At 38.4% G+C, this 24,359-nt stretch overlaps 2 protein-coding genes across 5 annotated transcripts in view; both read left to right on the plus strand.

Annotated features, from left to right (window-relative positions):
• Positions 1-879: 879 nt before the first annotated feature.
• abcd4 (ATP-binding cassette, sub-family D (ALD), member 4) lies at positions 880-6,671 on the plus strand. 4 transcript variants are annotated; one of them, XM_042752106.1, is made up of 19 exons: positions 881-1,200; positions 1,347-1,489; positions 1,576-1,703; positions 2,013-2,152; positions 2,261-2,377; positions 2,545-2,670; positions 2,817-2,867; positions 2,942-3,036; positions 3,828-3,949; positions 4,064-4,155; positions 4,251-4,343; positions 4,800-4,987; positions 5,079-5,170; positions 5,303-5,339; positions 5,588-5,637; positions 5,741-5,793; positions 5,880-5,956; positions 6,067-6,182; positions 6,279-6,671. In XM_042752106.1, exons 1-19 carry the CDS (start codon positions 1,169-1,171, stop codon positions 6,345-6,347), a joined length of 1,821 nt encoding a protein of 606 aa, XP_042608040.1. In that variant the 5' UTR covers positions 881-1,168; the 3' UTR covers positions 6,348-6,671. The 4 variants fall into 4 exon arrangements, 3 of the variants coding, with proteins under 3 accessions (XP_042608040.1, XP_042608041.1, XP_042608042.1); XM_042752107.1 differs by having other exon boundaries at positions 1,371-1,489; XR_006158453.1 differs by lacking the exon at positions 5,741-5,793 and having other exon boundaries at positions 880-1,200; positions 5,900-5,956.
• Positions 6,672-8,280: 1,609 nt separating this feature from the next.
• Positions 8,281-24,359, plus strand: part of LOC109083592 (obscurin-like) — a 50,417-nt gene continuing 34,338 nt past the window's right edge. The window contains 28 exon segments of the mRNA XM_042752096.1: positions 8,281-8,435; positions 9,751-10,855; positions 12,378-12,647; positions 12,748-13,008; positions 13,267-13,569; positions 13,674-13,940; positions 14,021-14,127; positions 14,355-14,523; positions 15,188-15,463; positions 15,966-16,241; positions 16,376-16,651; positions 16,784-17,059; positions 17,374-17,649; positions 18,089-18,364; positions 18,552-18,827; positions 19,011-19,286; positions 19,474-19,749; positions 19,854-20,129; positions 20,449-20,715; positions 20,853-21,122; positions 21,226-21,492; positions 21,634-21,900; positions 22,154-22,266; positions 22,392-22,545; positions 22,645-22,806; positions 23,032-23,136; positions 23,277-23,543; positions 23,987-24,256. Of these exon segments, the coding sequence (XP_042608030.1) occupies positions 9,760-10,855; positions 12,378-12,647; positions 12,748-13,008; positions 13,267-13,569; positions 13,674-13,940; positions 14,021-14,127; positions 14,355-14,523; positions 15,188-15,463; positions 15,966-16,241; positions 16,376-16,651; positions 16,784-17,059; positions 17,374-17,649; positions 18,089-18,364; positions 18,552-18,827; positions 19,011-19,286; positions 19,474-19,749; positions 19,854-20,129; positions 20,449-20,715; positions 20,853-21,122; positions 21,226-21,492; positions 21,634-21,900; positions 22,154-22,266; positions 22,392-22,545; positions 22,645-22,806; positions 23,032-23,136; positions 23,277-23,543; positions 23,987-24,256 (7,375 nt within the window). The 5' untranslated portion in view covers positions 8,281-8,435; positions 9,751-9,759.

The raw sequence follows: 24,359 nt of genomic DNA on the forward strand, positions 1-24,359 counted from the left end.
CTCTGAAAGTCAGAAGAGAATGGACTGCAGGTCACACTTCAAGGACTGAAATACTTGCCATCTGTTAATGAATTGATATATATATATATATATATATATATATATATATATATATATATATATATATATACAGTAGGTAGAATCCAGGTTTGGTAACTATTTAAGTTATTATTCCTGCAAAGGGAAAATAATATTTATTTATTCATTTATTTTTTTGCTTACTTTACCACAAATTGGTAAAAGATAGCATACACAAATATCAAACCATTGATTTTTAACTAGCAGATATTATAATTAATGATTGCATTATAATTTACAAAAGGAACATTTGTCCTGGAGTTTTATTAATTTATTCATTCTTTCACTCAATTGCATGTAGCTGTTAGGCTGATATTATAATGTGCATTTTATTTTGTTTTTAAAAAATCAATTGAATTGGATCTAAAATACAGGCATTTTCACTAGTGATCTCAGACTTTGGGACTCATTGTATATTTTTTTTGCTAACACTTTACTAAAATGTTATTTATGCAAACAAAGTGGACGTTAACTAATATGAACTAAAACTGAACAATAGTTTTAAAGGATCTGTTAATCTTGTTGAATGTTTCTAATTATTTCTACATATATTCATTTTAACATTAAAAAGTTACATACTGTACATTAATGCATTATGAAGATCTGCTATAATGCATTAGTCTAAATTAAGAGAAACCCGAATTAACACATGCTATAATTTATTTTTGGTTCTGTTAACATTAATATGTTAACGTATAGAGCCTTGCTGTGTTGCCTACGGGATTTATAAGTACATTAATATTTTATTCAGTGGATAAAGTCAGGCAGTCCTGTCATACACTTTCCTGTACAGCAGGTGGCAGCGGAGCACCCGTCAGCGCATGCGCGTCCAAACAGAGACGAAGAAATGTCTGTGTACATGTGACCCTCCATGTGCTAGGAAATCGTTAGTGATTTTGATCGATAATAAATTAACATACTTTACAACTAAACTTCAGGTCTCTTTGTTTATGACTAGTGTTTGTAAGATTTAACCACATAATGTTTAAGAAGCTGTCATATGCTGTCTTAGACTTTGAACCCAAAGCCCATCCAATAAACTCCTTTAAGGAGTTATAAGGTCTCTTAATACCTTTAGCAAACGTTCACCATGCAAGCCATGAAGAACAGCGGTGTGAGAAGGTAAAACATGAACTGACATCTCCATGTATGTAGAGATTAATGTTATAGAAAACAAAAATGCAGCTGTTTTTCGTCTTGATGTCATTTTAAACCCAATATTTTAACTGAACTATTAAACCTACTGTCACTAATTGTTGTCACCAAAGTTGTGTGGATGTGTTTTCCTCAAGACCAAAGCTAGACTGGAGGTTTGTCCAAAGATTCTGCAGAATCCTGAAGATCCTTTTCCCATCCTGGTCCAACCAGAGTGTCCGAATGTTCCTGACGCTTCTTGGAGTCACACTTTCAGGTGTTCAACTTTTAACATCTGGACAGAGTTATGACAGCTTGTTCTGTCTTCTCTCTGTGTTTGTTCAATGCTCTCTTTTATTTCAGTTCAGCTTGTGATTTATCAAGTGGGTCTCATTCCGAGTCAGTTCTACGAGGTTCTGTCTGAGAAGAACTATGGGAAGTTCAAAAATCTGGTGCTGTTTGCGGTTATGCTTATTCTGATTAATTCAACGGTGAGTTTGTATAGTTTTCTGAAAGTCCCTTTGGGTAACAGCAACTGCTAACTACTCGCTGTACTTAGTGGTAACCCTATTATGTTAAAAATCTGGGTACAATTTAAAGTGCTGGTCAAATTGAGTCACAAACATCATAATCGTAATAGAACTTTTGTAATCACATTCCATACATCAACCAGTATTTCCGATAATTAAAAAACTGAAATGGGTTAAATTGATAACATAACATAACAGGGCTGGAAGGGATGTACTACACTAAAATGTCATCATAACAAATCACTATTCCACAATAAATCTGTTCCTCAGCTGAAGAGTCTGGACCAGTACATCTCCAGTCTGCTGTATGTCAGCTGGAGGAAGTCTTTGACTGAAGAACTCCATAGAACATACTTCAAGGGACGTGTTTACTACACCCTCAACGTACTGTGCAAAGACATCGACAACCCGTAATGTATTCACACAACATTCATTCATGTAGTTGCATTTCATTACTTAAGAAGACTTGATTAAATCTGCCCTGTTAATGGTTTATTTTGTGTTTGTTTCACGTCCAGAGACCAGCGCATCAGTCAGGACGTAGAGAGGTTATGTAAGCAGATGAGCACTATGGCGAGTCGGCTTCTCATTTCGCCGTTCACCGTGACCTACTACACCTATCAGTGCTTCAACAGGTAAGAGAGATGCTGTGTTGGTAATCAAAGAATCTAAACATACAGTACTTAATCATTCTATGCAATTAATGCCAGTGAAATATTCTTGCAAAACTAATTTTGCACTGAAAGATTTGGTAAAATAACTCATCTTATGAAAGTTTTTTTTTACCTTTTTGGTGCCGCAGTGCTGGCTGGATTGGATTTGTAAGCATCTTTGGCTACTTTGTGGTTGGAAGCATCCTCAACAAGATCTTGATAGGACCCATCGTGTCCATGCTGGTTGAGCAAGAAAAGTTGGAGGGAGATTTTAGGTAGACTTATACAAAACGAGAAATGTATGTTTCATTCAGAGATGCAAACGTCACATGTTTATGGCTGCTGTTGCTATAAGATATTATTTTTCGGACGAATGCAGCTCTGTTTCAGCAGGTAACTTCTGCTTTCCGTGTCCTTCCAGGTTTAAACACATGCAAATTAGAGTGAACGCCGAAGCTGCCGCTTTCTACAGGTTAGTATGCACTTTCAGATTTTAGTTTTTATCTAATCACAGAGCAGGAGGTCATTTGTTGTGTTTGTGCTCAGGGCAGGTAAGGTGGAACACATGCGGACCGACCGGAGGCTGCAGATGCTCTTATCCACTCAGAGAAGCTTGATGAACAAAGAGCTATGGCTTTACAGTAAGACAGACTCCTGAACTAAATTGGCATTCTGAAGATATTTGTGACCCTGGACCACAAAACCAGTCTTAAGTTGCTGGGGTAAATTTTTAGCAATAGCCAAAAAAAATTGTATGGGTCAAAAATAAGATTTTCTTTTATGCCAAAAATCATTAGGATATTAAGTAAAGATCATGTTCCATGAAGATATTTTGTAAATGTCCTACTGTAAATATATCAAAACTTAATTTTTGATTAGTAATATGCATTGCTAAGAATTCATTTGGACAATTTTAAAGGTGATTTTCTCAGTATTTTGATTTTTTTGCACCCTCAGATTCCAGATTTTCAAATAGTTGTATCTCTGCAAAATATTGTCTGATCCTAATAAACCATACATCAATGTAAAGCTTATTTATTCAGATTTTAGGTGATGTATACATCTCAATTTCGAAAAATTGACACGTAAGAGTGGTCCAGGGTCACATATAAAATTTTAGTGAAATAAAGTGTGCAATATTCCTCACTGTTGTTACTGAAAATATACAGTGGCAGAGGAGAAAGCTCATTTCATGCATCTAAAGTTGGCATGAAACAAGTTGCGATCGTCTTTTCTTCCCCTATATTATGACGTACTGTATATCTGAGTGAAACATCATCTCGAACAAGAAAAAAAAAAACACTGCAGTATTTCATAAATAATAAGAATTGTCATTTTTGATTTCATGTTGACTTTGACTTTAAATGTCATTTTGCAGTCCTTCTGTTCTGTTCACTGTAAATACATATTGTTTTGCTTCTTTTAATTTCAGTTGGAGTAAACACCTTTGACTACCTGGGCAGTATCCTCAGCTATATAGTGATCGCGATCCCCATCTTTGCTGGAGATTACGACGGCCTGACACCTGGAGAACTGAGTGCTCTTGTCAGTAAGGTGAGTCACTTCAAACTGTATTTAATGTTTTGGACTTTAAGACAAACACAAGTGCTTCTGCTCTGGGTGAGTCTCTGTTGTACACAATAGGATGTTAATCACTTTCTCTTTCAGAACGCTTTCGTCTGCATCTATCTGATAAACTGCTTCACACAGCTCATAGATCTCTCAACCACAGTGTCTGATGTCGCTGGATACACACACCGGTGAGGTGCTCTAAGACTGCTTAAAACACAGTGTTATTATGATTGTTTGTTGGTTATTCTAAAAGTAGTCTGCTTTCTCTTTCTTTTGGTTCCAGAATCGGAGAACTGCGGGAAGTGATGGCAGACATTGCCAAGAAACAGTGTGAGCAGGATCAGTACGATCCACTTTCAAAGGATGAACCTTACAGGTAAATTAAATCTAATTGAAATAATTTTGGATGCAAACAATATTGGTTCACATTATGTCAAGACTCGAACTCAAGTAGTCCTTTGAAGTTTGAAGTTTTTAGTAGTCCTGAATACACAGTAGTGTTGTTTTATTAAAACCCCAAAATATTTCAAAATATCAAAAAAAAACTATTATAGTATATTATCATTGATATTAAATTAGTAAGATTTTTTTTTATATTTTAAATTAGGTTTATTTTTATGCATTCTCTTTCTTTTTTAATTTTAGTTAGTTTTAGTAATTCTGCTGTGCTTTTTTGTAATTTTTATCTACAGTATATAGTTTTTATTTAGTTTTAGTTATTTTAGTAATTGAAGTTTAACTAAAAAAGGGAAATGGTTGCATTAGCAACTTGAGGATATAAAATAAGTTCAAGGGTTTTATATATATATACATTTTCTATATATATTCACAGTGTCCCAGCAGACACTGCGTTTGTGCTGGATCGTCTCTCTTATAAGTCACCCGTCTCAGAAGAGCTGCTTGTGAAGGATCTGACTCTTAAGATCAGTCAAGGAACACACATGCTTGTGGTGGGAAACACGGGAACAGGGAAGACCTCCCTGCTCCGGGTCCTCAATGGCTTGTGGGAAGCATGCAATGGTAAGCTTCAGAGATGACAGACAATAAAATGATCAGATGCAGAAAAAAAAACATCTGATTTGTTAAAACATACTGCTTTCCTGTTGCTCAGGTTCTGTGGAGATGACCACATGTTTTGGACCGAGGGGTGTGCTTTTCCTGCCACAGAAAGCATATCTTACTGACGGCACTCTCAGAGAGCAGGTGCGAAAAGAGAAAACCTACTCTACATATAATAAAGTCTTATTAGTAAAAACTCACTTCTATTATTTTGAACAAAAACTGTACATATACAGTATATGCTTATACACACTAATTTGCTGGTTTTCCCTTTAGGTTATCTATCCATTAAAGGATATATATCCTTCCTCAGGTACAGATTAACCTAATTCAAAAAACTTAATGATAAGCATTATTTAAATAATATATTAATATAGGTCAAATATGGTGTACTTAGTTACAACTGTAGTACAGCTGTGTATGCAATGATAAACTTGAATTTTTTTTGCCAATACAAACTTGCAAAATGCAATGCAAGAATGTCAAGATCTTGAAAACGTGCCACTTAATCAAACTATGATGACTTTTCGCACTTTTACATAATATAAATTCTTCTTTTAGGGTCTATAGATGATGAACGAATACTAAAATACCTGGAACTCGTTGGTTTGGTAAGACTTAACTGATACTGTACTGTCTGCTATTATTGATTTGAAAATATGCTTGCTCTGAATGTTTTGCAAGCAGCATGTCTTTATGTATTTTGTATGTCAGTCTAATCTTCTGAGCAGAATAGGAGGACTGGATACAAAAGTAGACTGGAACTGGTGAGAAATGAGTATTTATATCTAGAGATAAAAATTAGGATTTTTTTAAAGAACATACAAAAATGGAATGCCCTTGTTTTTCACAGGTATGATGTTTTATCTCCAGGAGAAATGCAGAGGCTTTGTTTTGCTAGGCTGTTTTACCTGCAGCCCAAATATGCAGGTCAGTTTCTGCATAGTTTCATCAAATTTCCTGTAGCTTTAACTACTATAATTAGTCAGATGATCCCATTCATGTCCTGTGTCAAGAGTAAGACATGCGGTTTGTTTCAGTACTGGATGAGGCCACCAGCGCTCTGACGGAGGAGGCCGAGGGTCAGCTCTATAAGGCCTGTAAACAGCTGGGAATGACCCTCATCAGTCTGGGTCACCGTAGCACTCTGAAAAAGGTGATGATCTATGACCTTTCCACATTCACTAAAACAACACGTCAAACATTATGGCTTGTCCTTAAAATTCGTTTTTTGTGTGTGTTCTTTAAACAGCATCATGATATCATGCTGCGACTGTGCGGAGGTGGCCAATGGGAGCTCACCAAACTCAAAGAGGCGTGAAACTTCAAACCCGCTATAATGAGAAATTATTGGTCCGTTTTGTAGTTATGGGTGCATTCAGTCGAGACTCTGGAGATATCTTGTCTGCTGTGATTTACTGAAGTTCTTGATACAGTAATTATGCAGTATGTATGAGTCATTTTGAAACTGTTTGTCTCAACGTACTTTTCATATAGCGATGTATTCCTTTTTTATTATGCAAGTTTTTGCTGCTTCATTCAACCTTTATTGATTGTTTGCACAAAAATGGGATTTTTATTATGAAGGACATTTAAGAGTATTTCAAGAATAATTTTGGATAAAGTGACTACAGAACATTTCAAATATACAGTATATATTATAAATATAAAATATTTTATTAACACGGCTGATATTAAACTATTAATTCCCAAGCAAATGTCAAAATGGTCTTTTTGGTCATAGGTGGTCATAAGAACCTTTTTTGTAAAGATGTTTACTCTAATGTTTGGCTGCAAGTTATTGTGGATGGAAAATATTAATTTCTGTAATTTCTCTGCCTGACCAGTAGAGGGCCAACATTTTCCTGCCACAGAGCTGAATCCCAATTCAACTCCATTAATAATTACGAGTTTAATTAAGCTCATTCTCTATTCCTAATACATACTCTATTAATACATTTGAGCAATAAACACTCTTAAATAAATACTTTTTCTCAAATGCATTATTTTAAATGTATTTGAGAATAAGAAGACAAAAGTATTTATCTATCAGGAAAGGTGTGATCGGTCTGGAAGTACAGCCCCATATCCCACTATATATCCCTGCTAGAATACAGTATACTTATCTCCAAGTTAAAATTAGCAAACTTTCTCACTTTATATGTTTAGAAACAACTTGATCTGATCTGTATTTTGTATTTATAGTAGTATGTGTATATATGTGGCATACATATACAACCTCTGGCCACAGTACACTCTATCTCAAAGAGTTAGTGGTGTATATGCAGTTTATCTGTTGCCATGCAGGGAACACTAACAGTTTAGTTAACAGTTTATACTAGTTCTTAAAAGAAGAAAACATGGATAATTTGCATAACCAAACATTTATGTTAGCATTGCCGTACAAGCGCTGAGCATTTGTGGTACATTAAAACCAGGCAGGGTTGTGAAAGTTGCACATTTGCAAACTAAAGCAGCAAAATTATCCCTCCCACCAAAGAGTGTGACTGATCCCACTGCTTGACTTTCAGACAGTTTTAAATGTGAGCCTGGTCAATCTGCTGCTGTCAGTCAACAGGCACGGGAAAGACCCGCTAGTCATTCAGGAAAATATGAGACATATAATAACTATGGAATAACTAAACCATCACAAGAGTTTAATTTTAGTGAAATGATTTCAGATGAATAAGAATTAAAATAGTTTTCTTACTGTAGCCACCTAGGTGTATTGAATCTTAAAATTTAAACCAACTGCTTAAATGCACACAGTAATTTGCAGGATTGTTCCAATATATAGTTCATAAAGGAAAAGGATGTTAAACCTTTTGGTAAAATGCCACATACCCAAACCTATGTCAGTATAGCCTATTTTGAAACACTTGTTTTTCTTTGTCTATGTTTGTTTCTAAATAATAATAAATAGAAAAAAACAATAGGCAATACAATTTGATTTGTCATAATGCAATGCAATGTCATTTAAAATCATCCTTGTGACAATTGCACTGATCAGAAGAAGCCTATCTACTGCAACAGATACCTTGAGTCCATAATATAATAACAATAATGTGCAATTTGTTACTGCATTAAGGAAACAAAGCAATAGCTTTGGTGGAAAAAAAAAAAACTGCCTAAACTGCTAAAACGGTTTGTCATACAGGATGAGGTGACAATAACTGTCTCACTTCACCGAAATTTGCTCCGGTAAGTAACGGATCTATTTTCAACGGGAGGCTGGACCGATACAGGAGCGTCACACAACACAGCAAAGACACTGTGGGATAAAACACACTGTCCTCCCCCTCTACAGTCCACGGAATTTACCTGTTTTCACGAGGATATCTTCACATGCCAACATCGGATATTTATGAACATCTGCACCGGTTTATATCAGTAGCTTGACGGGAAAAATGTAAGAGGCGATTTTTTTTTTTTATCGTTATGAAATATTAAAACGTAAAACTTTCAATATCTGAGGGAATACTTTTCAATGTTTCTATGTTATTTTATTACATATGTCGCAAATTCAACAAGTTTGAACTGATTAAGTTAGGGTACTTTATTATTTTGTTGCTCAGTTTAAATTTTAAAGTTTTTCATTATGAAAACGATTTCATTTTTTTTTCTCGCAAGTAGAGATCCACACAGGCAAAAACGTCTCCTGATCTTTGAAACGAAATTTATAAGTTTAGAAACATGCCATTCACAAATACATATATATCACACAGCAGGTCAAAATCTCTTCTACAAATGGACATAGTGCAGACGGAGTCCGACAGCTGAGGTTATTTTTGGGACAGGCAGCTGAGGGGAGTGAGGTGTTAGAGCTGGCAAATGTCATGCTTTTCAAAGACCAACATCCTTTTGTTTAACTTTGTTACACTGAAATTCTACCTCATCAGTAAAACTGACTTTCTGTGGTGATATTTCACTAGATCAGTCACTGTTCTGTTGATGAAGTTGATGACCTCTTAATGTTATAAAGATGTAGGTCAATACAATTATTGTTTCTAGATACAAGGCTGGTTATTTTAAATTGGGCGTTCCAAGTTCTGTCAAAAGTGGACAATGTTCATTTTGACCACCCAGTGTTTTGTGACTTCCAGTGCATGTCCATTTGCTCTGATGTCATTTATATACTAGTATCCCCCCAAACAATGACAATATAATTTTTAGTCAGTTTACATTTACAGTTGTTCTCTTTTTGGAAAATGGACAAAAGATATCTGGTCTTGTTTTTAAGTTTTATTTTATTGCATGCAGGAAAGTGTACCAGAGTGACAATATTACAATGTATCACATCAGCTTAAGTATTGCTACATAGAAAATGTTAAATTCTCACACATGGCAAACTTGTTTTAATGCTTTGTTTATACATTTGACTCTTTAAACCAACTAGCATTATTTCACATTTGTGGTGGGATACTGGAGAGGTTTGAGTGGGCATCTCTAAAAGTAGGCCTCTCTCATTTCTCAAAATGTCTATTTCAGGATCTTCTTGACATGGTTGTTTGTCATAAGCAGACCCTCTTTATTCAAACCGACTTACAGTATGATAAACTGAGAGGCAGCTTTTTTAGAAATGTCTTTGAGATTAGTTGCAAGATTTAATGGTGACAAGATGCAAATACGTAAAGCTTTTATATAATCTCAAGTTCTTATGTTTCTCCTCTATGCATTGACCACAACTTTAACTTTTATTAAAGTGTGTTGTTTCATCTCTACAGAAAGCAAGAATGGATCAGAATTTATTTGGCGGGGCTCCACGCTTCCTAACTCGACCCAAGGCCTTCTCGCTGTGCGTGGGACGAGATGCCTCCCTCAGCTGCACTATTGTGGGAAACCCTGTTCCTGTAGTCACCTGGGAGAAAGACAAGATGCTTCTTTCTGCAGGTGGACGCTTCAAGAAAGTAGAAGATGGTGACGTTTACCGACTTACCATTTACGATCTAACTCTAGAAGACAGTGGTCAGTACATGTGTCGTGCCAAGAACAATGTCGGAGAGGCATATGCAGCTGTGACCCTGAAGGTGGGACTGCCGGAAACTGTGATTGATCGGGCCCCAGTGTTTACAGTAAAGCCTGTCTCCACCCGTGTGGGTCTAGGGGGTGAGGTGACCTTCTATTGTCGGGTGGCAGCCCATCCGGCACCCAACTTTGACTGGGAAAAGGATGGTCGCTACTTGGGTGAGACCAACCGCATCAAGATAATCTCGGAAAAAGACTCCAGCTCCATGAGGATCCAGAGTGTCAGGAGCTTGGACAGTGGTACCTACACCTGCCGTGCACAGAACTCCATTGGCCGTGCTCAGGCCGCTGCTTCTCTGGTGGTCGACCTTCAAGATACACGTCTCCTGAATGCAGACAAGAGCACATCCCTCCTCTCACACATGCAGAAGCGGAAAGAAGAAATGCGGAAGGACATCTCCTTATATCGAACCAAGGAAAGTTCCTCAACCAAGCTTTCAACTTCATCTTCCACGATCACAGAGGAACTTGGAAGCTTGGGACTCCCCTATGATCAGGAGCAGAGGGTTTCGGCCTTGACCAGCATGTTGCCTAAAGGTGTGTTCACCCGCACCTGTATGGTGACCGAGGGTAAACATGCAAAGCTTAGCTGTTTCGTCACAGGCCATCCCAAACCTCAGATCATCTGGAGGAAGGATGGGGCGAACATCAGTGAGGGCCGCAGACATGTTATGTATGAGGACCAGGCGGAGAATTTCATCCTCAAGGTGCTCTACTGCAAACAATGTGATAATGGGCTGTACACCTGCAATGCATCCAACTTGGCTGGACAAACCTATAGCGCTGTGCTAGTGATTGTCAAAGGTAAGAATAATGTCTGCAGATACTTACTCTTGGCAACTTTATGCACACTTATTTATCCATCTGCTGTCAGAATGAGTACACAGAATGAGTACATTCATATATATATATATATATATATATATACATTCAGTTTACACTTGGATCAAAGCAGAAATATTTGCTAATTTAAGGTGGAAAAACTTTAAACCCATGTAATGTATAAAAGCTTGCAAATTTACACTGAGTAGTCCTTTTTGGGAGAAGTAAGTCTTCATTTGTGGCTTGAAAAACCAGATACATTTATACTTAGTGGAGTCATGTCTTGTATGTCTCCTCCTGAGATGGTTTGAGTTTTTGGATTGCAGTGTCTTGGGGGTGTTGTTTACACTACAGTAGGTTATAAATCATGTATCAGTCAGAGAATATCATAATTTTATTGAGGCTGGCACATAAGATTACTACGTACGTCAGCACAATAATGACAATGTTAAAATACAGTTGGCCCTAATAAATCACCAACCTTTAAACTGAAATTGTATCAACTAATGACAGTCATCTTTGCCTTCCAGCTCAGTCTCTGCTTAGCAAAGTGCTTGCAAGTGTTCGAAGAGGGTGTAGCATTACACCTATTTTCCGCTAGTGATGATTAGTTCACAGTTGTTGTGATAGCTAGCTGCAAACTCACTTCTGACACCGTTATGTGTGTGACTTTCCAAGTGACGTCTTCAGGTTTGCAACATTAGTCTATATCCTAATTATATGCTAACTAAGCCTACGTTGATATAATGATCTACACAGATTTTGTATTTATACAGAGTCCTAATTTTAGCCAGAAGTGTAGCAATAATGTTTTGCTACCTTGTTCCTGTGTCTTAATCTTGACACTCATGCCACAGGCACCTAAGCGAAAGGTCACAGAAACTTAGCCGAATACCAGTCCAACGTTACAGGGCAAAGTGCAGTGGCATCCATGTGAAGGGATTAGGAGTGTGAAGTTCATGACATTTAAGGCTGTTTTTTTTTTTTGGTAAAACATGTTCAGATTTCAAATGATTTACTTCAAGCTGGTAAAGTAGAGCCAGTCTGGATACAAACAGATTAAACCTCATATAAATGTAAGAAATGTATTTATTTTATTTGATGGTCGGCTTTTTTTTTTGCCTTATATGCTGTTATTTTTTAAAGGGTGTTTCCCCCTTAAATTGAGCCAATATACATACATAAAAGTCTACCACAAAATGACCAACAATCAGGCAGGCCCTTTTGTGGTACACCATTAAGTCCACTTATATTGTGAACACCACAAAGGACACTTGCAGCTATTTTCCCTTCTGGTTCACTTTAACTGAACTGGCTTAGGTTTATCTGAGGTATGCTATATGTGAAACCATCCTATTTATTTATCATTTATCATCTGCCTTCTTGGAGACCTAATCAATATGAAACCAAATTAGGACACTGGACAATAGGACACTGGCAGATCATGACTGCCAGCTAAAATTAAATTGTTTTCTTTATGCTCACTAACATGTCTCCTTGCCAGAGCCAAAGATTCCATTCAAAAAGAAGCTGCAGGATGTCGAGGTGAAGGAAAAGGAAACAGCAACTCTGCAGTGTGAGGTGCCAGTGCCGAACACAAAGGCTAGCTGGTTTATGGAGGAGACCCGTCTGGAGGAAAATACCAAGTACCGCATGGATGTGGAAGGGACCCTGCGCCGCCTCACTATTCACAATGTCACCACCAATGATGATGCCGTGTACATCTGTGAGATGAAGGAAGGCAGCCGCACTGTGGCCGAACTTACAGTGCTGGGTATAAGCTCTATTCCAATATGGGTGGCCAGAATGATGATGATGAATAACCTGGTGGAACACAAAGATATTCTTCATGTGGTTTTTCTCTGCACTTTCAGGCAACATCACTAAAAAGCTGCCGAGGAGGACAGTGGTGCCAGTTAGCGATACCGTCATCTTCTGTGTGGAACTGGAGAAACCAGTAGATGATGCATACTGGACCAGGAATGGGGAGAGGCTGAAAGAGGACTCCCGAATTATTATCGCCCGCATTAACAGACAGTACACACTGACCATTCGCGAATGTACTGCAGAGGACTCGGGTGAGGTTGCTTTCATCGCCCATGACTGCAAGACATCCACCCGCTTCTCCGTCACAGGTGAATGCATTTGTAAATCAGACCACAACCTTTCCACAAGACCTTACAAGTGGTTTCCTATGTTTTAATGATTTGAAAATGTCATACTGTATGCACCACAGTAATCACGTCAAATCGAATGACACCACAGCTACTATGTGGTGACTGTACTAGTGCATTTCTTAACTAGTGTTTCAACAGTAAACATAATTGCTTTTGACATTTAGAGAGATTCCATTTCTTTAACCTGATTAACAATATTATAAACTTTGACCTCAGCACCAAGGAAACATCCCCCAGATCCCCCACTTGAGCCAGTAGTGCGGAACAAGACAGATTCATCGATCACACTGTGCTGGTCTCCACCAGACAGTGAACGGCCTGTGCCCATCACCGGCTATATCGTTGAGCGCAGGAAGGTGGGAGCCCAAACCTGGGTTAAAGTCACTAGTACGTCTGTGTCTAGCACTGAATACACCATCAGTGAAATTTCAGAAGAAGCAAGCTATCAGTTCCGCATCTCAGCAGTCAATGATTTTGGTCAGAGTGCCTACTTGGAGGTTCCTGGAACGTTTTACCTTGGTGAGAAAGTTTTTTGTTGTTGTTTTCGTTGTGGACAGTCTTCATATTTAAACTAAAATAAACTGTTTTAAATCCAGTAAATATATTTAAGTTTATTTGTTCAGAGCCCACAGCATCAGTGAAGACCGGCCTGGTGAACTGCAGTGCACATGTAGGTGAAGAAGCAACCTTCACTGTTGAGCTCTCAGCCGTATGTTCCGGCTCCTGGACCATAAATGACAGAATGATCCGCAGTGGATCTGAGTATCTGATCACACGCTCAAAGACCACACACACGCTGGTCATCAGGGAGGTGTCCATGGAACTAAATGGAGCACAGGTCAAGTTTGTGGGTGGTGGATCTCAGAGTGTTTCCACGCTTAGTGTGAAAGGTAAGAGAGGAAACATTTCTGAAAACTTAAACAGAATAACTCCAACAACATTCCTGATATTTTGTATTGATCTTCCCTAGCCGCACCCGCACGTTTCACCAATAAGTCTTCTCAGGTGGAGGTGTTTACTTTCAGCATGCACTCCTCTGCTCAGATGTACACAGAAGTGTCCGATTCAAGCATCCAGGTGACAACATGCACTTTTTTGTCAAAAATAAATAAATAAAATCCACAGAAAATACATTAAGTATTTTAAGTTTGTTATAATTTCTCCTGTCCCAGTTGGTCTCGTTCAACCAACTTTGAGATGCATTGCCCAAAGAGACAAACACCAAATATCTATTAAATGTGTGGACTGATGGGATGTTGTTGTTGTTTTTTTTAAGTTAACTGCATGTACTGTCTGTGCTTTAGGTTGTTTGGATGAAGAATGGGAAGGAGCTGAGGATGGGTAAAAAATATGAAGCCACAAGTGTGGAGCGTAAACGCACACTGACAGTCCACAACGTTGACCGTGAAGACGTGGGCATCTATGAATGCATGTGTGATGGTGATAAAATGTCTGTCCAGCTTGCCCTTAAAGGTGAAACAAGCTGCTTCAGTCACTGACCTTCAGTTATCTTATGATTTATAGCCTGTATTTATATTTCAAGCCTAAAGTGGAACAAATTATATTTACATACATGAAAGTGGAACAACTTTAAATTGTATTTATAGTGAAGAGCGTATCCTGCCAAATAATAGGAGAGAAATACAAAGTGGTGCATGCTGTTTGCAATTAAAATCAGTGCTGAGTAGTAAGTGCTTCATAGCCCAGTACAGAAAGTTCAGAGTGGATAAATGGTGTAAGCAGTCAGTGTTGACATCTAGGAGCAGCTGGGCTTTGGCTGCTCACCAGGAAGTGTTGGAGGGTGTGTTTTTCAGGTAACAGATCTGCTTAGCACTCATGCACTTTCAGGTATCAAATTCACTATACTTTGGGATGTGATGAGTATTTTTGATATGTACACAACATTAAAATGACTGTTAGACTGTCAGTTCCTGTCTAAATACATGTAAATCAGGAGAGTTTGGGTTGTCACATTTGTGTGTCAGCATTTTTCATTGTCAAATTATATACAAATGGACAGTGGATGCCATTATGTGTCTTATGCCAGGTTTAATGTGTGTTTTGTAATGTATTTCTATACCTAATCATGTTGAAATCAGAGAGGTGTGGCATCTAATCCTTTATTTTCCCCTGACAGAAGAACCAGCTAAGTTTGTTAACAAGCCGAGGGTTCAGCCCCAAGAGAGTGATGCTCTTGTGGGTGACGTGGTGTTGAGCTGTGAGGTTGCTTCTCCTGGAACTGCTGTTGTGTGGAAGAAAGAACAGATAGAAATAATGGAGGACAAGAGGACAACTTTTATATCTCAGGGGACACAAAGGAAGCTGGTCATCAGGGATGCCAAGCAGAGCGATGAAGGACACTACTCGTGTGAGACGGCAGAGGACAAAATGACATTCCTGGTCAAGATAAAAGGTAAGACTGTGCGCTAATTAGTCTGAAACTGAAAAATTTAAATGAGCAGGATTAATCAGACATGTCACAATACCTAATTAATGTCATAACTTTATGGTTTTTTGAACAGTGAAGCTAAACGCTAAACGCTCCTACAGCTAATAAATGATTTAATAAGTGAAATTAAAAGTTATACCAGCATTGTATAAGTTATATTAAAGTTTAGCATGTCATTTTGTATGCTAATGTCAGATCTTACTGAGGACAGTAATGGTCCTTAGAAAGTACAGCTTTTTTCTGAGTACCTAAAGTATTGTAGATATAAAAGGTAAACTTAAAAGGAAATAACTGTAGATTAGTCTCCGGGAAACAATCGCTTAGAGGTTATTGAAATTTGCATGAAACATGTGTTATTAATCCAGTGTGTTTTTGTCCATTTTGGAGATGTTTGAGTTCTTTTTGAAGTCCTGAACTGTATCCTTTTTGATGTTTCACTAAAAAAAACAATGAATGTCCTTTTTAGAAACTCGTGCTGCTTTCTCCAACAAAGACTCCTATCAGAAGGAGGTGAAAGTTGCAACCTCCCAAAAGGCCACACTGAGCTGCGAAGTTTCTGATGCCAAAACTGAAGTGAAATGGTTCAAGGATGGCAAGCAGTTGATTTCCAGTAAGACTGTTCACTTGGAGTCAAAGGGCAAGAGCCGTCAGTTGGTGCTGGAGAATGTGGAAAAGAAGGATGCTGGAGAATATACCTGTGAAGCTGGAAATGAAAAGCTGGTCTTTAAGATTCGGGTGGAAGGTAAGAACAACATGCCAGCATTTTTGGCTTTTTTAAGGTTCCAGTGACTCAGTCAACCATGACTAAACCAATGCTTACGTAAAACTAAATGCAGTTTCTGATACTGTATTCCTAAATCTTTACTTCTGCCCCAGACCTTCAAGCCGCCTTCTCCAACAAGGACACCTATCAAAAGGAAGTCAAAGTAGCTGCTTCCCAAAAAGCCACACTGAGCTGTGAGGTTTCTGACCCCAAGACTGAGGTGAAATGGTTCAAGGATTGTAAGCAGTTGATTTCTAGTAAGACTGTCCACATGGAGTCAAAGGGCAAAAGCCGTCAGCTGGTGCTGGAGAACGTGCAGAAGAAGGATGCTGGAGAATATACCTGTGAAATTGGAAATGAAAAGCTCGTCTTTAAGATTTGTGTGGAAGGTAAGAACACCATGGCAGTGTTTTGGCTTGTTTTTTAAGGTTCCTGTGACTCTAACATGAGCGAAGCACAGTTTACATAAAACTAAATGCAGTTTCTGAGACTATATTCCTAAATTTTGATTTCTGCACCAGACATTCAAGCTGCCTTCTCCAACAAGGACTCTTATCAGAAGGAGGTGAAGGTTTCAGCCTCCCAGAAAGCCACACTGAGCTGTGAAGTGTCTGACGTTAAGACTGAGGTGAAATGGTTCAAGGATGGCAAGCAGTTGAGCTCCAGTAAAACTGTCAAAATGGAGTCAAAAGGCAAGAGCCGCCAGCTGCTGCTGGAGAATGTGGAGAAGAAGGATGCTGGAGAATATACCTGTGAAGCTGGAAATGAGAAGCTTGCCTTTAATATTCAAGTGGCAGGTATGTCCTTGTGTTTGTCTGTTGGGTTGAATAAAAGAGTTTGATATATGCATTGCCTCACAAGATTTTATTAATGTGTCTTCAAGAAGAGGTACAATGACGAGTAGAAGAATGTGTTGCCCATTTCAGTGGCACAAAACCAAAAACAAGTTACAGTCTGCAATGTAATTAGCCTTTTGTGGATTCATTTGCAGTTTATTTTGCATTCCTAATTTCTTAAGCATCTAGTAATTGCTGTATCTGTTGTATAGAATCTTGAGTGATATATTTACTCAAAACATACTGTTTTCTCATATTACCCATTGCCCAACCAGACATTCAAGCTGCCTTCACCAACAAAGACTCCTATCAGAAGGAAGTCAAAGTAGCAGCTTCCCAGAAGGCCACACTGGACTGTGAAGTTACTGACCTTAAGACTGAGGTGAAATGGTTCAAAGATGGCAAGCAATTGAGCTCCAGTAAGACTGTCCACATGGAGTCAAAGGGCAAGAGCCGTCAACTGGTGCTGGAAAATGTGGAGAAGAAGGATGCTGGAGAATATACCTGTGAAGTTGGAAATGAGAAACTTGCCTTTAAAATTCTGGTGACAGGTATGGGAACATTCTTTTGTTTGTCTTTTGGCTGTATGTTTCTATTTTAGTTTTTCCTCCTTATGAAATAAATCCAAATTACAATCAATCAGAAAAGCTTGACAAAAGCTACTTTTACATGTAGCGAAAGAGTTTGTCCTTGATGAAAGAGACCATTGAATAAGATACAATTAACTTGTGTTTGTAGATTTAGTGACGCATAATTGATCAAAAAGTCATTTCAAAATTAAAAAGCAGTTTCTTGCTACTGGAAAAGTAATAGTCTGCAGTAAGATTTGGATTTGTTTGCTTAATATCCATTCTATGATTTTTGATCTCTTCTGGATTTCTCAACCATTCAGCCTTTGCAGTATTTGATGTCTATAACTTAAAATAAAATATTTACTCGAATACTGTTTTCTAACATTGGATCCATGTTGCAATATGCCTGCCCAACTAGACATTCAAGCTGCCTTCACCAACAAGGACTCCTATCAGAAGGAAGTCCAAGTAGCTGCTTCCCAAAAAGCCACACTGAGCTGTGAAGTTTCTGACCTCAAGACTGAGGTGAAATGGTTCAAGGATGGCAAGCAGTTGAGCTCCAGTAAGACTGTCCACATGGAGTCAAAGGGCAAGATCCGTCAGCTGGTGCTGGAGAACGTGGAGAAGAAGGATGCTGGAGAATATACCTGTGAATTTGGGAACGAAAAGCTGCCATTTAAGATTCAGGTGACAGGTATGGAAACCATTTTAGACTTTTCAGTTTGGTTCTGTGCATCTTAACAGTCTTCTTTGGGTTATTCAAAAGCTGCTATGAAAAAAATTATTGTCTCTTGTCATATTCAATGTAATTGCAACCCTACTGTTGATTTTCTCTGTAAATAGGCAAACTCTTTGAATTAAGTAAACTCTCTTCTTATTAGAGCTCAAAGCTGCCTTCACCAACAAAGACTCTTATCAGAAGGAAGTAAAGGTTTCAGCCTCCCAAAAAGCCACACTGAGCTGTGAAGTTTCTGACCTCAGGACTGAGGTGAAATGGTTCAAGGATGGCAAGCAGTTGAGCTCCAGTAAGACTGTCCACATGGAGTCAAAGGGCAAGAGCCGCCAGCTGGTGCTGGAGAACGTGGAGAAGAATGATGCTGGAGAATATACTTGTGAAGCTGGGAACGAAAAGCTGCCATTTAAGATTCAGGTGACAGGTATGGAAACCATTTGGGACTTTTCAATTTGGTTCTTTGCATCTTAACAGTCTTCTTTGGGTTATTTAAAAGCTGCTAAGAAAATATTTCTTGTCTCTTGTCATATTCAATGTAATTGCAACCCTACTGTTGATTTTTTCTGTAAACAAACTCTTTGAATTAAGTAAACTCTCTTTTTATTAGAGCTCAAAGCTGTCTTCACCAACAAAGACACTTATCAGAAGGAAGTGAAGGTTTCAGCCTCCCAAAAAGCCACACTGAGCTGTGAAGTTTCTGACCTCAGGACTGAGGTGAAATGGTTCAAGGATGGCAAGCAGTTGAGCTCCAGTAAGACTGTCCACATGGAGTCAAAGGGCAAGAGCCGCCAGCTGGTGCTGGAGAACGTGGAGAAGAATGATGCTGGAGAATATACTTGTGAAGCTGGGAACGAAAAGCTGCCATTTAAGATTCAGGTGACAGGTATGGAAACCATTTTGGACTTTTCAATTTGGTTCTGTGCATCTTAACAGTCTTCTTTGGGTTATTTAAAAGCTGCTAAGAAAATATTTCTTGTCTCTTGTCATATTCAATGTAATTGCAAACCTACTTTTGATTTTCTCTGTAAATAGGCAAACTCTTTGAATTAAGTAAACTCTCTTTTTATTAGAGCTCAAAGCTGTCTTCACCAACAAAGACTCTTATCAGAAGGAAGTGAAGGTTTCAGCCTCCCAAAAAGCCACACTGAGCTGTGAAGTTTCTGACCTCAAGACTGAGGTGAAATGGTTTAAGGATGGCAAGCAGTTGAGCTCCAGTAAGACTGTCCACATGGAATCAAAGGGCAAGAGCCGCCAGCTGGTGCTGGAGAACGTGGAGAAGAAGGATGCTGGAGAATATACCTGTGAAGTTGGGAATGAGAAACTTCTCTTTAAGATTCAGGTGGAAGGTAAAATTTTCTTGCACATAAGTGGACTTCCATGAATCCACATACTTGTCTTCCTCCGGAACATGGTCACAATTAAATGATTATATCCTGTTTTTTTCCTTTAGATGTTTCTACTAAATTCCAGAAGACATATGTAACAAAAGAAACTATGATGGTCGAGTCAAATGAAAAGGTTGTTTTAAAAACCGAGGTGATGTCAGAGAATTGTAGTGTAAAGTGGTTCAGGGATGGAATAGAACTGAAAGACGGATCAAAGTATGAGATGAAACAGGAAGGTCGCTCACGTGTCCTCATCGTTAAGTCCTCTGAATCTAAAGACAGCGGCACCTACTTTTGTCAGACGGCTGATGACAAGGTTGAGTTCAAGGTTCAGGTCAAAGGTAAAAGCTAATTTGCAATTTCACAGTAAAAAAAAGTACAAATGGTTTAAGGTGTTGATAATGTCTCAAGGTAAAAAAAAAAATCATTTTAACAGTTTAATGGCAGTTTTCATAATTTGCAAAATATGCAATATTTTGCATATTTATTATTATTTTGTTATTTATTATTATTTTTATTTTTTTTCTATTCAATTAATGCTCATACATCTGGAGTTTTCAAAGTAAATTGTGTTGGATATAATTGCACTTATTGAAATAATAAATCTAACTGATCGCAGACAAAAAGTAATTAATTTTTTCCCCTATCTGTGCCCTGCAGATGCGCCTTTAAAGTTTGTGGTGCCATTGCAGCCGGTGTCTGCAGTACTGGAAAGCACCATGACACTTTCCTGCAGTCTCAACAAAGCCACGAGTAGTGTCCTCTGGAAGCATAACGGCAAAGAAATCAAACCAGGTGGCAGATTCAGCATCCGCACTGATGGCACAAACTGCATCTTGACTGTCTCCGCTGTGGCTCAGGAGGATGAAGGGGAGTACAGCTGTGAATGCAAAGATGACAAGACCTCCACCAAAGTCGCTACTAAAGGTACAAACAATTTGTGTCTATGTCTGAAAGTCATCGATTCTCATCAAAATGAACCAACACAACTTATTAAGCTTGTTTTAAGTGAAAGATGTCTTTCATTATCATTTCTCTCAGCTTTTCAATCTAATTTCCCACAGCCCCACGTCTGGTGAGGTTCACTACCAAGCTGAACAATGTTGTTGCAAATGAAGGCAAAGATGCCATCTTTAAATGCTCTGTCACACCAGCCGATGTAAGTGTCAGATGGCTGCGTAATGACATTCCTATTACAGCTAGTCCCAAATTTAAGATCGCTCATGGGGGAAGCAGCCATTCCCTCACCATCACAGCTGTCACTCAGGAGGATGCAGGAGAGATCAGTATCGATGCCGAGGGGAAAGTGTGCAAAACCACACTCCAAGTACAACGTAAGGATAAGTGACAGATACTATTGTTAATCATAATGCAACATATGGTCAGGAAGTACACAGACTACATGTTTCTCAATACAAATTTATCTGTATTTTGCAGAACTTCCTGTCACCTTCAAGAAGAAGCTTGCCGATATGACTGTTACTGAGCAGGACACAGTTCGTTTAGAAGTGGAGCTGAGTAAACCCTCAAAAGATGTAAAGTGGATGAAGAATGGTGTGGTACTACAGCAAGGAGAAAATATGGAGATCCATGTCGATGGTGCCAAGCAGGCTTTGGTCCTCAAGAGTGTGGCATATGCTGACAGAGGATATTACTCATGTGAAACCCTAGATGACAAGACCCAGGCCAAACTGACAGTAGAGAGTATGGATTCCTCCATTATGTTACTCTATTGCAGAGTTACTCTTTCAATCATAATATTTTATGATTAAAAAATACAGGAAATTATCAAATAAAAGTATTTCATCTGTTGATTTACAAGTTTTTTTTTTTTTTACCATTCAGTTAAGAAGATTCAAATAGTAAAAGGCCTAAAAGAGATGAAAGTGCAAGTAAAAGAGACTATCACTATGGAGGTGGAGCTCAGCAAGGCTGATGTAGAAGGTTCCTGGAACAAAGATGCAAAGAAACTAAAGGCAGGACCTAATATCATCATTACAGCACAGGGCAACAAGCACTGCTTGACTATGTCCCAGCTGAAGATAAGTGATGGTGGAACTATTACTTTCCAAGCTGAGGATGTCCATACTTCTGGCAAACTAATTGTTACAGGTGAGTGTGTATATTGTGGGTCTTTAAGTTTAAGCATAAGATTATAAAAAGTGTTTTCAAGTTTTGCACTTTCAGAAGCTGTATAACCAACATTAAGTATTTTCAACCAGACAAACTAAATGAATGTCCACAATATATCCCATTTACGCTTATTGCAAATTTAGTAAGGTTTATGTAAACTAATGAGGAGATCCATAACATTACCACCAATGTTAAAATCTATATATAACAATTATTGTCGTTGTGTGCACAGAACCTGCTGCAAAGATCCTCAAACATCTACAGGACATCAGTTCTCCTGAAAAGGAGAAAGTCACTTTTGAATGTGAGGTGTCAAGAGCAAATGCTGATGTCAAATGGTTTAAGGTATTTGATTTAGAATTGTTAAAAATAAATTGTGTAGTCACAAATGGAAAAAAAAAATACAAACTGATTTTAAAAAAGAAAAAGTAAAAAATGTTGATGAAACTGTATCATTAATTCCCCATCAGGATGATGAGGAACTGAAGCCAGGAAAGAAATTTGGCATCTATTCCCAGGCCAACAAGCGCACCCTCATCATCCACAAGTGTGTATATGAAGACCAGGGCCAGTATATATGTAGAACAACAGATGACAATACTTCAGCCAAGCTCACTGTTCACGGTAAAGATGAACGACTTCTGACTGGGACATTTAATCAGTACTGAACTCCAGCATTTCTTAGTGTCACTTGAATAAATGTTTGTATTTGATTTCTTGCAGCCAGAGATATTAAAATAATCAAGCCACTGCAGGACGTGGAGGTGACAGAGAAGGAGAGTGCAACGTTTGATTGTGAGGTCTCTCACGATGAGGTCGAGGCTCAGTGGCACAAGGGCGATGCCAAACTTAAAGCAGGAGACAACATAAAGATAAGGCAGGAGGGTAAAATGAACAAAATTTACTTTGATTGCTTTCTTATTGAGAGCTTAGGTGTGCTTGTAGAAATGCTTGTAGATTGAGGAACATGCAGCCCAGTATGGCAATACATAGTTTAAATTACAATACAATCAGTTCCTTTTATATTCTCTGTTCACAAAAAGCAAAAAAAGCAGCTCCAAGAGGGACAGATTAATGGTTCTTAAACTCATTTAAAGTTCTTTGTCTTAGGAAGAACATACATTCTACTCTTCAAATCTGTAAAGGCTGAGGACGCAGGTGAAATCAAGTTCACAGCTGAGAATGCCTCTTCAGCCGCTAAACTGAAGGTTAAAGGTTCGTTGTCATGTCTGTCATATCTGCATGCATTTTGCATTTAGTGTTAAGACTAATGACCTACAGCCTGGGCTGTGTAGCATTTCTAAGGTTGTCTAACAAATCTGTAGATCCCCTAAGCTCCCTTATAATCATTACAGAACTGCCTGTCAGATTTGTGAAGAAACTGAGAGACAAAATCGCCATGTACAAACACCGTGCATACTTAGAATGTCGAGTGTCACGGGCCAACGCTAAAGTCACGTGGTACAAGAACAAGTCAGAGATCAAACCCAGCAAGAAGCACGAGATCACCAGTGAGGACATCTACAGGAAGCTCACCATCATCGATGTGGACTCTGATGATGAGGATACATACGTGTGTGACGCCATTGATGATAAGACTTCATGTCAGCTACTAGTAGAGGGTAAAAAACATTTCCATTGTGATTTAAAGAATAAAATAAAATTTTAGGATGAAATCACAGCAGAATTCATAAAGCACAAACTAAAACACGTTTCAGAATTGACTGTAAAAAGGGTGTAGAAAATGTGATTGCATGTTGTTAAGTATTTGATAACAGTTTGATAATCAGTTTTTGATTGATCTGCAACAGACATGAATGAGCGTTGTATGTGATTTTAATCTTATTTATCTCATTAATTTCCCCTTTCAAACAGGGACAAATTTATGCTTGCTCACAATTTAAAGTATTGTTATCTGAATTTACTTTCCATGCATTTTGTTTAATTTCCATGCAGTTTCGTTAGTATGTGTCTTCTTAAGTGTTTTAAAGAATTTTACCACATAAACATTTTTGATATAACCAATTCTTGACACAGCACTATACTGTCTCCTCACAACCTTCAGAGCAGGCTATCAGCATAGTACGAGAGCTGAGTTCTGTGGAGGTGACCGAGCCGTTTGCTGCCCACTTTGAGGTGGAAGTCAGCGTGGAGACAGTCAAGCCAGTGAAATGGACGCTAAATGGGGAACAGCTGAAGGAGTGTGCAGATATCGAGATGGAGAAAGTGGGAACCATGCACCGACTCACTTTTAAGAAGACCAAGGCCTCCATGTCAGGCCCAGTACAGTTCACCGCCGGAAAGAGCAAATCAACAGCTGAGCTCAAAGTGAAAGGTTAGACACTTGGTTTAACCGAGATTTGCAAAAAGCCACTCCAAAAGAATTCTAATCTGTATCTAATAAATCTAATTGAATAGTTTTTGATGATGCATGATAA

Source organism: Cyprinus carpio, chromosome B24 (assembly GCF_018340385.1).
Source record: "Cyprinus carpio isolate SPL01 chromosome B24, ASM1834038v1, whole genome shotgun sequence".
Taxonomy (NCBI): domain Eukaryota; kingdom Metazoa; phylum Chordata; class Actinopteri; order Cypriniformes; family Cyprinidae; genus Cyprinus; species Cyprinus carpio.

Excerpts from the sequence above, each read along its gene's own strand:
- abcd4 (XM_042752106.1), top strand. The coding sequence starts at position 1,169 with ATGCAAGCCATGAAGAACAGCGGTGTGAGAAG. Across the intron at positions 3,950-4,063 it reads TGAGTGCTCTTGTCAGTAAG|AACGCTTTCGTCTGCATCTA; the intron begins GTGAGTCACTTC and ends TTTCTCTTTCAG. Across the intron at positions 4,988-5,078 it reads CTTGTGGGAAGCATGCAATG|GTTCTGTGGAGATGACCACA; the intron begins GTAAGCTTCAGA and ends CCTGTTGCTCAG.